This window comes from Netta rufina (genome assembly GCF_964035555.1).
Source record: "Netta rufina genome assembly, chromosome: 2".
Taxonomy (NCBI): Eukaryota; Metazoa; Chordata; class Aves; order Anseriformes; family Anatidae; genus Netta; species Netta rufina.
Window position 1 is genome coordinate 26,270,251 of NC_140124.1, and position 16,933 is coordinate 26,287,183.

The window sequence follows — 16,933 nt, forward strand, 5'->3', positions numbered from 1 at the left end:
ACACTCGTAGCACCCTGACCCAGCCGTTCTTCTGTACTTTAATTTTTTAATAAAAAGATTTTTTTGCCAGGCTTTCTAAAGACAAATGGTGAAATGAACCTTTGCTCATGTAAAATGCATTTGCCACATGACTAATGGTTATTTTTAAAGTGCTGAGCAAAGTGTATACATGTGTGTGTCAGGGAGGCAAAGAGAGAGAGGTTTTATGTATTTGCTGTGGTAATTGTTTATGAATATAGTTATTTTTTCCAATTATCCTTGTAATACATCAGCATTCTTGTCTCCATTTCTCTCTGTTGAGGTTTGTGTATAAATGCAGAGATCTGCGCTCTCAGATGTCTCAGTTACAGAGGTAAATGCTACATTTTAATCATTGATCTTTGTTTGTAAAGAGCCATAGAACAGAGAAAGTGAGAGAGATTTGTGGAAAAGTTGGAGTTAAAAGTTAAACCATGGTCATGCAAACAACTATATGGCCATACAGCTAATTTCAGGGTATTGGACCAAAATGTTACCTCATGTCCAAAAAACAGAGAAGAGAGGAGCTTTTAAAGGCCTCCCAGTCAAAGAGCCCATGCTGATGCTTAGAGGAGAAGTTAAGCCAAGAGTCAGCTGGCAAATTTGACCTAACATCTATCAGTGTAGCCAAGAAACTGACTGAGACACAATATGGAAGCGGAGAATTAATTTATTCCACAATGGCAAGATTTTATAATCTTGCTCAAACATGATGCATGATGGAAAATAGGAGAGGTGGCCTGTGGAGTATAATGTCATTAGCACTTGGGGTAAATGAGTCTGTGAAGTCCTAGCCCCTGTGTGTCAGCAGTAAAAATCCCACAGGCCTCGCTCGGTCTGCAGTGTAGTTAATGTTTTAAGTACCTAGTGCCCAGCTGAGGCAACGGTCTGGGATTGACCTCCGAATCAGGCACCGTGCAAATGCCAGATACATCATCTGTGTGTGTGTAATATGAAAGCGGCTTTTGTTTTACAATTGCTGCTAGTGCCATAGGTTGTGGGGACTGGTTTTCATTAACATACTTAGGCTTTTGTGCTTTAACACTATTACATGATCTGAGGGTTTGAAAATGACTTGAGCAGGCCCAATCCACAAAGTCTGCCACGTGTCTGGGTGCCCTTTCCCAGGACAGGAGTCGTTTCACGTCGCTGGCAAGGCGCGACTTCTTCCAGCAGCACTGTGGGGAACAACCTCTAACAGGTTTCAGAGGATGTGGAAACCTGCATGATTTAGCAAACCCCTTTTCTTCCACACAAATGAAGTGTCTCGATGGCTTTTTTCCTCACGGATAGCACTATTGGGGTTGTACTCCAGCAGCGTATATTAAATATATGCTGTTTGGTTTTGGAGCTAGTGGTCTGTAAATGCTGCTGTAAGGCTTCTGCTGTTCCACCATTATTTCATGTTGGCATTTTTATTTGAAGGGCCAACCATGGCCAAGAAAAGGAAACTTCTGTACTTTTCTTTTTGTGCTACATCTTCCAACTGGAATATTTTCAAGCACAATAGAATTGAACATGAGCTTTGGGGAGGGAGGAAGAGGAGAAAAGGGAATCGGCTGGAAGAGATGATGACTCCAGTGGGGCTCTCTGCAGTTTAGTTCTCTGGGGACTGAAAAATGCTTTCAACCAGTGTGATGTTGCAACAGTCCAAAAGAGGAGAGAAAAATCCATGTCTGGTCTAGACCGACCAGAAACTAAAAACAAGGGACACTTTGAATTCTGAGACTCTCACCACAACTGAAAACTGTGTGCAGGCCAAGTAACTGGAAAATCAGTTTCTTGGGTTAGAGAAATGCTTCCCTGAAGAATCACAGGCAGCTTTCCATTTTAATTAGTAAAGAAACGATTACGTTCTGAAGCATTGATTTTAATACTTGAACCAGTGCAAAGGTTTGCAATCAGGGCTGTGAAGAGATGTGAAGAGATTTGAATAGTTTAATATGGAGCTTTGTGAAATGCTACAGTAAAAGAAATTTTTCTGTGACATTTTCTTGCCATTTGGCTGTGATAGTCTATCATTTGTCACAAAATGGAAAAATAAGATCTGTCTTCATAATGTACCAAAAAGAAATCTGACTGCAAACACAAGTCAGGAAGAGGCATAGGAACTGGAGCTGAGTGGTGAAACCCTAGATCAGGAGATGATTATGAGAAATCATATACCAGGAGACCTGAGAATCCCCCAACCAGGAGTAATTGAATGCAGTAATTGTGAAGGAGAGCCTTAAAAAGAAATGTTGACTAAAAATTGCTTATGGGGTACTTTAAGTGTTTTAAGAGGGAAGTGTAGTAAATTTCAGGACATATTTTTAAGTGGCAACCATACAGACATGGCCTATGCTGTAGGCAAAATAAATTTTCTGAGCTAAATTACTCCTCTCAGTCAGTCCGGCTATAGTGTTTGTTTTTTGGGTGAAATGCATATTTTCTTCATTGCACTGGTATGGCTGAAGCCTGAGAGGAGGACGCTAGGGATCTGCTTGTAATGCCCAGCAGTATCACCTGCTCCTTATAGGATAATGGGTAAACCTTTGCAGAGATTTGCATTGCAGAACAAGGGATGGGATCAGAAAACTCTTTTGAGATGTGGCAGACTGATATGTAACTAGTATTTCACTTTGCAAGAAACAAGAAAACAGTTTTGTCTCTCAGTCCTGCACTTTTAAAACTGGTATATTATGACTAGGCTGCTCCCTGTGGAAGATGTTAGGCTAAATGCATTAATTCCAGGGAAAAGCGTCCTGCAATCTTCTGGATTATAGTGGTATACAAGTGCCCAACATTATCTATATTGTTTTGTGGTTAAATTCTAGTACAATATTTTCTTCAACAAGATTCATTCAATATACTTGAGTCTGTTAAAACTAACATGAGTCATACAGCTTGTATTTCATCAATTTGTATAGCCTCTCTTTTTGTGTTACAAAAAAGTAACATGGCACTTCAAGATAAAAGACAAAAAAAATCAAGGGAGATTGAAGATGCCAACCAGTCTGTTGTTTTGTAGCACTGTGATTTATTCTTGCTCTTGCAGAATTGCAGTCAAAACAGATACAGACAGACCATTTTTTCTGCTCAATTTAAAACTGTGTAAATGGAAAGTGAAGGAAGAATCTCACATGCTTCTGCTCAAGTCCTTTAGGTGCCATGAACATACAGGAGTTCCAGACATTCATTCATCCACTTTTGCTCTTTCTTTTCCTAATGTTCCCTTTTTATATGGCAGATATTCATGCTATTAGAAAGCATGACTCTCTGTCCATGAACCCTGTCGTGTCCATGAACAAGGACAAGATGATGTGTTGGGAATGTGTCATATCAGAGATGGGGAACTTTAGAAGAATAATATGGAGCTTTTTAATGATTCTTTTATGCAGTTAAGTTCCTTTCTGGGAACTGGGCAGAGATACCTTGTATGCATATGATTTTTGCATGCAAATCTGCTTGCAAGCTCAGACTCACATGAAATTCTAATCTGAAATTTGTTGCCTGTTGCACAGAGCTTAGGCTAAGATCTGTTCACCTCTGTTTTTTTCCGTATTCACCAGTCAGTAATCTTCCCTGCCTTCACTAGCTGAAATATATTTTAGGAGGCAGCTGCCTATTGCCAAGAAGAGCCTGCATGCGAGAATATTTCCATCTGGTATGACTAACATGTGCCCAGTGTACGTCCAGTCTCACATCCCACTCTGCAAGCAAAATCCACTGATGAATTAATTCTCTTCTTGCTTCAAAGGGCAGTCAAAAGATGAAAGTGAAAAACTGGACATGTTTCAAAAAATTACATTATATGAAAAATAGGCCATTCAGCCAGATTGCAAATCATAGATTTTCAAAAATGTGAAATGTCAAGCAGTCCTGTTTTAAAAAGTATGTGTTTCCTTGCTTGTTGCATATTTTGCTAGTGATGGAAAAAATGTATTCAATAAGGAAAGATAGTGTTTTAACTTTTTATCGGGATAATGCCAACAATATTTGAATTGTTTGATCCAGGCTTATGTCAATATAAACATGATGCATTTGTCCTTGCTTAGTTTGTAATTCTTTCATATCAGAAACAACAAAATTAATCTGAACAGCTGTAAATATAAAAGTGATGCAACAGTTTTTGGTATTTCACAGTTGCAAAATTAAGTCTGCTTCTTGTGAAGACACTTGATTTTATTGAATTTCATATGCATAGCTGAATGTTCACATGCACTAAGGGAATGTCAATGCTGATATAAAACCCCACAAAATAACCTGCTGACTTCTCATATATCCATGACTTAGACAATAACATATATAATTGTGATGCTAATTGAGTTGCTATTTTAAAGATGTGCCTTTAATGAAGGTATTGTTTGTACCTACCCAAAATTAAAAACAGAGCTGTCAGTCTAATTCAATATAGCCATCAATACTCAAAACAATGCACAGAAGCTTCAACTTCTTAGCTAGTCTTAGAGGTGCAGGTCTGAGGAAGTGTAAATCCTCCACCCAAGAAGAATGCACAGCATGCTGCCTGGTGTTTAACTGGTGGTACATATATTAATAGAGCAGATGCCTATAATTACATAAATCCTCAGGAAAAAAAAAAAAAAAAAAAAAAAAGGCTGTTTAGTAAGCTATTTGAGCAGTACCAGTGCTAACTGCCTAAAACTGGTAATCCAAAACTCAGACAACCAACAAAGATAAAATGTTCACCCAAGCAAAACAAAAAAGCAAATCATCTCAAGAATTAATCCCTGAAGCCAATGTCATGTGAAGTCCTCACAGATGTAGTTATTGTATTCTAGTTTGTCCTGAATGTGCCCAGTATTTTTATACGGGGTCTGTCTTCCTAAAATCATCTGTGCTCTTTGTGAGTATTTGGTCCAGTTCAGCACATCTGGGCTTTTCCCCTGCAGGTGCCAGCAGATTAGCTGCATGTTTGCAGGGCTTCCCCCTCCATGTACTGGGATTTCAAATTGGTGATCCATTTTGATCCTTGCAAAGGCCAGGCTCATTGGAGCTAGCAGTTGGGCAACATTTGAAAATAAGTAGTTTACATGCAGATTAAACGAAAACAGGTTTGGAGGGAGAGGTCATACTTTTTTATTGGAGCTGTTTCTATAGTTGGAAGAAAACAGGCAAGTTTTTAGACACGTGAGACCACCTTCTGGTCTGGAACAGAAGCAGGAATGTTCAAAGCTAAGTAGGAGCTGAGAACAATTGCTCTGCTTTTATTTCATTATGTTAAACAAAGCACTGTTAGGACTAATTGGCCACCTCCTAGAGCCCAGAGAGTCATCAGGCTCTGAGTTAGGAAGAAACGGTATTTGGTCCAGCTCTGTCAGTCTGCATTAATCCCACATACGACCCCACCAGCTTCAGCAGACAAACATCTTGTTTAACACAAGCATTTAACGACCATTTCCATTGAGAAATGGTTTATTTACAGTGAAAGGCAGGGTGGCCTTAGTGGGCAGGACTCTAGGCTGAAACTCTGAAGTCAACCCTCACTCTTCACCTAGCTGCTGGTCTACCGAGTGATCTCCAGTGAGTGGGGCTATGCGTCAGCTTCTGCGTGGTAAATGGGATAATAAAACTGGCCTCCTTGCGAAGTCCTTTGAGATCTACAAAGAAGTGTTACACGGCGGCCATACACTTCATTACTAGCTCTTTTTTCATGTGGTTCCTTTAATAGACATTTGGGTTCTGATTTAGATCGTCTGAGCAGGGTGTAACACTCCTGGTGTTGGTGTGAGTCTGTGTTTGCCAAATGTGACTAGGAGACTCCTGCTGCTGCCATGTGAGCAGCTGAAAAGTTATTTCTCTAAACTTCCCATTGTTGGAAACGCTCTTAAACAGGGAAAGGCTATTTGTATTCAGGAACTGCAGAGCTGTCTTCACGTCCCTGCACAATTTCTGCTATGGCATATCCTATCCGAACAGGCATATGTGGAAACAACTGGCCATGTATGCACTTACAGACTCTCCGGTAAATGTACAGTAAATGTTATCTTTTTCTCATTTAAGTAAATCACAGGAAAATGAATGCCAAAGCACTTCACATTATTCTATAATGTATGCACCGTCAAATGTACATGAGCATAACCATCTTTAGGCACAGTGGCAAATGTATGTACTACGAACATCTACAAGTGTGTATGCATCAACATGAAATAGTGCATGGTATCCAAAATAAAACTATGGCAAATAAACATTCAGGTTGCAAAACCAAGCTACATTGGATATTCCAGAATACAGGTTTCCTGGGCATCCTTAAGTAGCCATTTAGAATATGTATGATGATACAGTTTTAATTACATGGTATCATGTGGGGTTTTTTTCCTTAACAGATTCTTGTATCAGCCAGTTAATAGGGAGTCAGCTTTTTAACCCTTCTGGTTTTTATCTTCCTCCACTCGGTGTTCTGACCTCAGATCTCATTTCAAAGCATCACACCGAGCACAGAAAATATTGATCGCCTTCCATGCTTTTGTTTCTCTGGTGCACCCTTCCTCCAGTGTTATTTTCACCATGCAAAAGCACTGAAGCACAGGGAAAGAAAGGACAAAAATGTCCAAACCACAGCAAATAGTCAAAGCTGCATGCAAGAGATCCGGGAGCTTTCAATGCACAGCATTTCCATAGCGCTCTCCACTCAAAGCACAGGCCCAGTTGACTTCAGCTCTCAGTACTTCTGCATTTCAGGCCCCACGTGTCTCTTGTTGAGCACCCAGAAAATGAGGCCAAGCACTCAAGAGGGAGGAAATTCCAGAGTGAGGTCATCATGCCTCCACGTGCGGAGGGGAGGGAGGTAATCGTGCCCAGGCAATCCAAATTCTGGCATTTGCTAACATTTTAGCATTTGGCTCACAACCATATCATTCTTTTTGCTGAATTTTTCTTTGTGTGTGTATACGTTTCTCTGTAAATACATGAGGACATCTGAACTGTATCAAACCTGCTACAAGCTCTTGCGCTGCCTTCCCGGTAAAACTAATACATTGGTGTATGCGCTCTTAGGAAAAAAAAAAAAAAAGCATGGCATGTGTTATAATAACCTTTAGTTATTTTTCCTGCTGCAATTAGATCTAGAAAACTCTTGGGAAACTTGGTTTTGATTGTTCCCAGAAGGGAAGTAAAGAAGATCTACCTTAATAGGTGCTGAAGTATCAGTACAGTCCCCTGCTCCAGCTGTGCCACAGCCATTCGGTGCTTCTCTGCTTTAGAGGCAGGAACTGGCAATCAGTTTGCCTCCCAAAAACAGGAGGATCAAGGACTTGTAGGGAACAGTGATGAATTTGCTTCATTTCAGTCTGGAAACCTTATACTAAATCTAAAGTTTTACATTTGAGATGTCATCCCTGTGCCTTAGCAAATTACGTGTCAGGCATTGACAACCATGGCATGCTGCCTTAAAAAATCATGGTATTTTCAGTTAAATATTTATTTCTGTCTGCTTTCTGCAAGTTTTCCTAAACCATTCACCTTTTGAAACTTCCCTGCGCAAGCAGACAGGTTGGAAACAGGTTAAAAATGGAAGCTGAAATCCATACATAAACCGCTGGCTCCAAGAGCTGGTGCTCGAGGGAATGAAAACTCGTAAGGCGAGACTCACAAAACTCTTGTGGGAGTTGGCTTCATTAGGCACCTACCAGAAGCGTGTCTGTGTGCATATATCTGCACACCGTTGCGATCCTATCTGTGGGTGCATGCATATCTGAGGTTAGCAGAGCGTTCCCTGCCTACCCTGCCGGTCACTCCTCTTTCTTCCCACATTTCTCATCTGCTCCTGGGGAGTGTCTGTCTCCTTTCTGCATCCCCGTCCCCGCTAGTGCCACAGGCTGAGGGCAGAAGGAACCTTTTTTACCCCTCCTCTGTGTGCACACCAGGCAGCTTCCCTCACTCTCTGCTGACCGAGTCGGATGCTGCCTGCCTTTCAGCCAGTGGACAGAGCAATGTGTGTACTCTGCCAAGCTTAAATGCCCCGGCTTGCTGTCTGAAAGCTCTTTCAGTGAATATACAGGGTACCTAGGGAATCGTGATTGCCAAGTGAGGCATCAAAGTGAGCGCATATTGTACCTTTCCCCCCCTTTTTCTGAGCTTTCCCTCTTTTCCTCACTAGCAGCAGGGGAGTGAGGGCATATCTTCTGCCAAGATTTCGTCGTTTTCCCCAGAGGGAAGAGCACACTGTCCATGCTGAGACACTTCCTTAGCTTTGTGGCTAAGCCATGCTTTGCAGCTGAGATGTCAGCTAGCAACCAGCGCTCTGTGGGCTTCTGGGAGGAGTCCTGGGGTAGGCAAAGCGGTGGGAATAGTATGGTGCCTATTAGGTTATTGAAAACAAAATGCAGCTGTGTGTTGCTGTTGGCTGAACGCAACCTGTCAGCACCAGCATCCCCCCAAGAAGCTGGGACCGATCATAGCCAGCCTTCGCAGAAGGTGCCAGTAGCCAAGCAGCTTGAGGAGCATGACACGTTGCCCCCTCCCTGCTCCCAGGCCCACTGTTAATGGGGTGGTGTTAGAGCAGTCGGCGTGCCTGGAGAAGTGCCACATCCCGAGGAACCATATGGTGACAGGCGGATTGCTCAGGGAGCCCCAGAGGACCCACAGCAGTTTTGCTGATGGCTGAGTGCCCCAGGCCAGGAGAACATCATTCCCTTGTGTGGCAGACCCACCCAGGGCACCATGTGTTTGCTGTGCTGTGATGCTATGTCTTTGCTTCATAACCATTCCCAAATAATCCCTGCATAGCCCATAGGCTTATTTATCCTAACTGTTAATTACAGTAACTCCCTCTTTTGGGATCACCTCTATTTTTTCTCCCCTCTCATGAGTGTGAGTGGGTCAAGTGCAGGCTGTGGGCTCTGGAGAATGAATCATGTTGCTCTAGCTGGGAACAAGTAAGGAGATTAAGCTAGATTCTGAGATATTTTGGCATATCACTTTGTCTTTCCACCTCTACTGCATTATATTTTGGTCTGGACAATCAGAACCTTTGTAACTTCAAACAGACGTAAAGAAAGGAATGAATAGTTTGCCCTCCTGAATAAAATGACAACACGTGAATGTGGGGAGAAAAGCAAAGGGAGAGAGGCATTTGCATAGGTCAGGAAAGGTCATTAAAACATCTGGCAGTGGTAACTGACATGTGTCAAATTTTAGTGTTCATTAAATTCATATTAATGCAAGAATGGCTCTTGGGCTCCAAAGGCTGCTTTTGGTTGCTGTGTTCCCCCACTTGCCACTGATGACTTTTCAGAACTGTACCATGCCTGTTTGCTTGCTAGTGGCAGCTGACCTGAGGTCAGATTTCTATTTAACCCCTTCCTGTAGGTCAAAAGACAAATTAATCTGGTGAGAATTGAATTGGAAATGAGGTGTCTGGATAACAGGTGTCCTGACTGCAGAATAGCTGCCAGGCTGAAACGTGTTTGCATCTGTTCTTATGCCATCCAAGAAGTCATCTCTGAGGTCAAGGAGACATTCAGATGACATCTGAGATGGGAAGTTGCCACAGGGGGCACAAGGGGCAGGTGCCTTGTGTTAGCAGATTATCTTGCAGTCTTGGGGAATATTTCTGAGAGGGGCACTTTGAGTATGAAGTAGGCATGTTCATTTATTGTGCACTGTGCTTTAGCTGTGTTTGCTAACAGATTATAATTATAGAGGACATACATTGTTTCCCTTCTACCTTAAAGAAAAGAATCTCACAATTCCTTGTCTTCCTTTTTCTAGAGGATGAAGATGATGAAGAGATGGTGGAGCCAAAAGCACAGGATGACTTGGAGACAGAAAATCAAGACCAGAAGCAGGAAGTGAAAGAAGGTACTTTAACAAACAAAAAGAAATCTGTTACAACATTAAAGGGCTCGATCCTACAGGTAGTTATTCTCATAAGTAGTGTCCATTAGAGAGAACACTGCAAAATTGAAACGGTCACAAGTTCTGTTGATTCAGAACCACACAAATGACATAAAAGCAAAAAATTGTATCCCATTGACCCAGCACAAGACCTCAGCTGTTTAGAGGAAGCAACTTGTCCTCATAGTTTGGGATCCAAAACAGAGATTCTTGGATTCCAGGACAGGTGCTTACATGTCCTCTGGTTTAAATAGCCTACTTAAGTGAAAGATTTAAAATGTGAATGCCAGGCATTCCAGCAGCTCCACAGACTTGGTTGACCTTCAGAGGTACTCACTTAGAGCCTGTAAACTGTCTGTCCACTCAAGAGGGGAAAACTTACACCTAGTGGGGACCAGGAATCTTCCAGGGGAAAAAAAAAAAAAATGTAGGCTATCACAATCAAAGGGTTTTTTTTTTGTGTTTTGTTTTGTTTTGTTTTGTTTTTGTTTCTGTTTTGTGGGAGCTGCCCCCAGGGAACTTCAGGTCAAAATTGAAGCCAGCTCTTCTATATTTTTGGACTGAGACATTCTCCATTGTTACAAGGGACAGAAATTCAGGTTACAGCTTCTTTCTGGTACAGGTTTGTGTCACAGGGGTGCATGCCAGCACTGGACACACTAGATGTTCTGGGTGTCTCTCATTTGCTTCCTTCTTAATTAGAAGAGGGATGTGAAGTTTGGTCTTCCTCATTTGGGAATTTAATGGAGTATTGGCTATTCTGCAGCAGCACTTTACACGGTCAACACTTACCCTGAAGTGAAATAGGGGAAAAGGGCTGAAATATCAGCGAATTCAGTATGAGAGGAGATGAGCTTCTTGTCCAACATTTCTTAGCTTGTTATTGCCAGGATTTCTCACTATGCTGCTTACCCTCTTGAAAGATAACTTACTTGCTTATTTCAGGTAGGGCCTAAGTCACTTCTTGATATGGTTATCATCATCAGGATGATTCTGTGACATGTTTTTCACAAGACAGTCTCAGTATGGCAAACATACAGAGTAGGTTTACAGAGAAGGCCATGAACTCATTGTCTGTGAATAAGCAGTGGATACTTCCTTCTCATCCAGGAGAGTTTGTCATGATTCACAACAGTGACAGAGAAATCGGAGTCTGATGTATACTGACCACATTTCACTCTCCTCACGCTGAAGTGAGTTACGGTACTAGTTTTGATTATAAATTGATCTTTCTTCCCTTTTAAAAGCGTCATGGAAATCACCCATGCATAAGCCCTGCAGTGCTCATTGCTCATTTGGTTCTCACAGAAATACGGAGCGGGGAGCTTGCTCCTTCGTCCTGCTGCTGCACCCACTGCTCTCAGTCACCGCTGCTGCAGGCAGAAGGGAGCAGTGGCAGGAACAGGCATCACAGGAGCGTCTGCAATTGCAGAGCTGAAGACATGAACGAGTGGCATGGCAGCACAGAAAAAATTTCTCCAAAAACCTGTTTTCCTCCCAAAACAGTGGGGGCAGTCTACACATAGGTTCTAGCAGTCACTGGGCTAGCACAGTACCTCTTTTCTTAATGACAACAGGAAGCCATAAATGCTGATATCTCTGCACTTAAACACAGTCCTCAGTTGCTCTTGTAGTATTCAGCTAACAGTTGATCCCATCCCCATTTATTGCCACATAAAAATAACGCTAGTGCTTATAGCTGGGGAGAAAGCACAAACTCCTGTAGGAAGAAAAGAAGAAAAAAGCTAAATGCATTACTGCTTTGTTTTCCTTCTTCATGGGCTTTCAAGTGAATGTTTTACATACTTTGCTGACCAAGCACTATCTCCAACATCTTCTATTTCTTCGCTGTGTTTCAGTCTAGAGGAAGTGCTTTCCTTCCCTGCCTGGCAGACCACAGGAACAGTAGCTGAACGGGGTTAGTTTAGCACTAGTCCAGGACGCACAAACTGCAAAATGCAAAAGCAAGGCACAGCTTGTTTGAGCAGATCCAGCTCTGTGAGGTGCTAACACTTGATTGGGTTCAAGGAAGAAGAAAGGATGTTCATTCACTGATAGAAAGTGAACATGACCTGCAGTACATGTCATGACAGAGATTAAATAGTGGCATGCTGATGACTAGTATTAAATGCTGTGAATCAAATGAAGCAATTGTCCCCAAAAATTGACAGCGATCGGAGTCCCATTTTTAGCATTTAGTGTAGCTCTCTCCCTGTTGGCTTCAGCCTTTTCACCAATAAAATCCTGTTTTCCTCTCTGTTGTAATCACCCTTCTCATGTTCTGAGCAACATTCAGAGTTTGAAGCCATCGTTTGTGTTTCATGGAAGTGATTAAAACCATGTTACAAGTCAAACAGGAGTTTAGAAGAACATTTCCTGTCGGTCCTGCACTCTGTGCGCCTACTCAGAATTAATAGCTTTTCTGCAAATTAGCACATAATGGGTTAAAAGCATGTTTATGTTGGCATTAAGTACTCTGGCTTCTTTTTCTCTGCAAGGCAAGACAATATTTTGCAAACTTTTTAAAGAATCTCTAATAGATATTATAGTGGCGCCATTCACACTGCTATATAGTAGTTAAGGCTGTGTCAGCACTTCCATTATGAATCCTGTTTTTCAGGGATTTATAACCCAGCCGTAAAAATTTGCTCTGGGCTGAAATTTGGTTTCAGCTCAGGGAGCACATTTTTAACAGATTAAAAAAAATCAGCATGGCCTTTTTTGAGTTATAGGAGTGTAAAAAGAAAAAAAAAAGAAAAACATGGGAGAGAGAGGCAGACAATTCTTTCATGAAAATAACTCAGAAATAGGTCAGGATGAAAAACAAAGATCGTTCCTTCTCCCTCTCCCCAAGCCAACGGGACAGGAGTGCTCTATTTTTATAATGATATTTTAAGAGGAAATGTGATTTTTTTCCTTCTCTCTCTGTGGTTTATAGGTAGTCCCATTTAATTCTACAGACGTTTATTGCACGCTTAATTTCCTCGTCTTTCCCCTGTGTGCCCTGGCGCTACTCTGCTGGGCTGGAAGGGATCGCATGGCTGCTGGCAGGGCATGGCCTTGTCCCAGTGTCACCATGAGGCACCTGCAATGGGGCAGCCCACCTGGCACAACCCCATGGGGCAGCATTTCCCCACCCTGCAGGCACAGGGGGCAGAGCAGCAAGCCCCACAGTGTTTTTGGAGCAGGAGGTGAAGGCCTGGCAGGCCAGCTGCTGAAAACTTGGGCCCCCGCCGTGTTTCTTCCATGTGGCTGCTTGTTGTCACCCATGTCTCAGGCTCATGGTCTTCCCAATCTGCTGGGAAGAGCCAAGTGTGAGATAACTGCTGGTGAACCGGGCCTGGTTCCGCCCGTTCCCAGCAGCTCCTGACCACATAAACAAGAGACTGGTCCCGAATCGTGGCATCGGGTGGGATGGGGCTTTCCACCGCCAGAGAGCTCCGGAGCTCCACCTTAGGCGCCTCTTTGTGTCAGTAGAAACCACATGAACAGCGGGACGGGCTGAGTCTTGAAAGTGGGCCTCAGCCTGCAGTTATCTGCAGCCGTAGATATATCCACAGAAACTTGTGTGTGATGGGGGAGGCTGGGATCCGCCGCTTCAAAGGCCCGCCATGCCCTCCCTGGACGTGTGCATGGGCTTTGTGTGGCCATGCTGCAGGTGGGGGAGATGGCTGCGATCTTGCAAGCATCAGTAAGGGAGAAACAAGGCAGGTGGCTGGTTTTGCCCCTGAAATCTTGCTGGGGTTTGTTAAGAGACTGCAACGCCACAGTTTCGCTGCTGTCAGTGCCACAGCTAGGTCAGGAGGGCCCGTCCGTCCTAGTAGCTCAGCTCAGACGTGCTCAGGGGATGGTTTTCAGCACACACGGACCCTAGAGAAGCTCGTTCAGTGGTAGGAGCCCTGTCTGGCAAAGCTCTGAATTCAAGGCTCCAGACTCTGCTTTTCCAGCATTGGAAAATTCCTAAATGTGCCTTGAAATCTCCCTTTATACGTTCAGAAATTGTGCCATGCAGGGACTTGTGTTGTAAACCTAACACAACCAGGACATGGCACGTATCAAACTAGGACATGGTGTATATCAAGCCTGACATGAAAGCAAGAAGCACAAGAAAAACAGGAGGATCACAGGGAGACAGGGACTAAAAGCTGCTGAGAGCCGATTAGCACCTTGCGGTTCTCACGCTGTGCATTTCTGCCGTACTCAGTAGTCAGCACATCTGAAGTTTACGTGGATTTAAATACACACTAAAAGAAATAATGCAGCTCTTAAAAGGGTTTTTACTAATCTCCTTCTGTCTCTCATTATATCTCTGTGCTCATAACAAGGCTGCTTCCTGCTTTACTGTTTTTATTAGTTCACCCTTTCTTTCATTCACTTACTCTTTCTGTTCTTTTTTTTTTTTTTTTTCCTTTTTTTTTTCCTTTTTTGTCTTTAATGCACTTCACATATTTTGTCAGGTTTTTACAATTGCTTAGGCTGCAAGAGAATATTTTTCTATTCTATTGTACTTACCTAAATGAGGGTCTTTCTCTGTTTTTTAAATATCCTTTTGGTTCCCTAGGGAGAAGACTTGAATCCTGTTTTTTTAAATATTTGTGAATTTGATCCAGCACTGCTATCACAACTATTTATGTTGTATTTACTACAGTCCTGCTTCTGTCAGATAAGAACAAGACTGGAGCTTTTTTTTTAGCCTAGCTTCTAGCGATCCAAGGAAATGCTTTTATATCCTTTTTTCTTCTTTTCTCTTTTCCCTCAAGTGTTGAATAAATCTGCTGTTTTCATGTCATGTTTGATCTTTGTTACATATTCTAGGCCTTTTTGTTCATGCACAAGTATGCAATATCTCCTATCCAGCAGCATCCTCTGTGCTTGTACATGTATAACTTTACAGCATTTGTATTTTAAATGTAAATTCCATCTTATTTTGTACAATATTATACATTAAAATGAGTACAGGGCTCCTTCAATACATGTGAGTGACCTGGGAGCTCCGGAGGCAGCGGGGCAGCACCCTGCTCATGGCTAAGCTCTAGTGGCTCTGTGACCAGACGGGATGCTTGGTGGCACTCTTGGGGTCAGGCAGAGCTCGGAGGTCCCATGTGGGCTGCAGCACAGGACCTCTTGCAGTGAGCTGTGCAAGGCCATGGGCTCAGTCCAGCTCCTCCAGCCGGGAAGCAGAGCACGGGCACAGTAGCTTTATTACGAAGCTGCTGAACATAAACGAGAGCAAAGTATGGGGCTTCCTTTTTGGGAACTCTCATTGCACTTCAGGCAATAAGCACGTAACTTACAGCACTGGTAAGCTAAGCATCACACCGGGCTCTGCTAGACGTGGAGGGTTAGATGTAGTTTGTTTGGTTTTTACTTTAGGTAGAGCAGATATTTGAAGGCAATTGCTGTATTCCTACCTAGAATTTCTGGAGATATTGTCACATCACATAGGTCTCTGTGACAAAACAAAACAAAAAAATACTTTGATCAGCCACTTATATTTCTCATAGCTTTCCTTGAAGAGAGTCTATGTCTCCTGAAAGCTGAGATCAAAGTAACTGTAAGCCTCTAGATAGGAAGAGAAATTGCAGAAAATTACATGGATTCTTTTATTTTATTCAAGGTAATGGACAGTCAGGAAAAAGGAACAAGGGGAAAATGGAAGTGGCTCTGCAAGATAAATGGTTACAAAATCTTCATATTTGAAAGAACAAGCTTGTCTTTTTTTTTTTTCTTTCTTTTTTTTTTTTTTTTTGCTTATACTCCATGTATTTGCAGTAGTTACAGAAATGTTTTACACTGGAAAAAGTAATGATGTTAACATTCTTGTAAGAGATTGCCTCAAATAAAACTTCAGAGGCAGACGAATGAAAGAAGAAAATAAGGTTAAAATATGAAGCTTAATATCGCCAGGGGGCATCTGGTGTGTCAGTCAGATGAATGAGGTAAGCTGATTTATGCCCTACAAACTTTAGCCAAGGTGTTTCTGATGCCGAAGAGGGTTTAATAGGCTGCTGGCCTCCCACAGATCACTGCTAACTGCTAGGGAGATTTTGCTGAGGTAGAACTGCAATCATTTGTGTCTCCATTGCTTGTGAACACTCCACAGCTCCCAAGCTGTTTATTTTTTGCCTTTCCCCTTTCTATTGATTTTTGGTTGTACTTTCTTTGCCAATCCAAGTGGGCAAATGACTGAGTAATAAATTTATATTTCCAGGCTGTAGAGAGGATTTGATTTAGCGAACACTTTTTAGCATTTGGAGCAGTTTAAAGTGAGTTTTCCAGTTGCAGTTATTTGCTCCCCTTTTATGCCATTTTGCTGCATTGTCATGCTTGTTGTCTTTGATTCTCGGAAAGTGATGCTTTAGTGGTGACAGTGGGATATTGCCTCATTACAGCCTTCCTTGCCAGATGAGTTCCCTCTGTGCCAATTCCTATTCAGTAGGGGATGCTGCAATAGGTCAACCTGTACTTTTTTGCTAGTCATTCTTTTTTTTTTTTTCTTTTATTTATTTTTTTTAACATGCATTGCTTAAGTCTAAAGCACTTAGAGGCAAATTGTGCTCCCACCTTGGTAATGGTTGCTCTGCTACTCAGGGGGACCACGCAGGGGGACAGAGATTTTCTCTGGATACGTGGAGCTCCACGGGGCCCCCTAACCTGGTGGCAGGAGGCAGAGGGCCACAGCCACAGGAGATCGTCAGAGGCTAAAGTTTCTAACTTCCAAGCTGCTTTGTCTCCCGAGGGCCAAATTGCTCCTCCACCTTTTGCATTTTTCCTGCCCTCTTTATTTAGACTGGATGAAGTGCAGAGATTTTGTCTATTAGAGCAAAAGCTTTGACCAGGTTAGGCAAACCTAAACGTGGTGATAACAGCCTCTCCCGACCACAGGGAGTGCTCTAAAAGCAAATACCCTGAAAACTGGGGGAGCTGAGTACTGCAGAACTGCTTTACCGTGCCAGTGCTCCTGCCTGTAGTTGCTCCTTTGAATTTCTCCCTACCCCTGGAGCTGGCAGGGGAGTCATAGCCAGTTCCTGCCTCTTCAGGCAGCTGTCAGCACGAAAACCTAGCATGAGCCACAGGG

At 42.7% G+C, this 16,933-nt stretch overlaps 1 protein-coding gene across 5 annotated transcripts in view; it reads left to right on the forward strand.

The window, feature by feature from the left end:
• DYNC1I1 (dynein cytoplasmic 1 intermediate chain 1) overlaps positions 1-16,933 on the forward strand; it is a 188,711-nt gene that overhangs the window by 90,074 nt on the left and 81,704 nt on the right. For all 5 annotated transcript variants that reach the window (XM_084281301.1, XM_084281305.1, XM_084281304.1 and 2 more), the window contains one exon: positions 9,730-9,819. In XM_084281301.1, the coding sequence (XP_084137427.1) occupies positions 9,730-9,819 (90 nt within the window). The remainder of the gene's footprint in view (positions 1-9,729; positions 9,820-16,933) is intronic.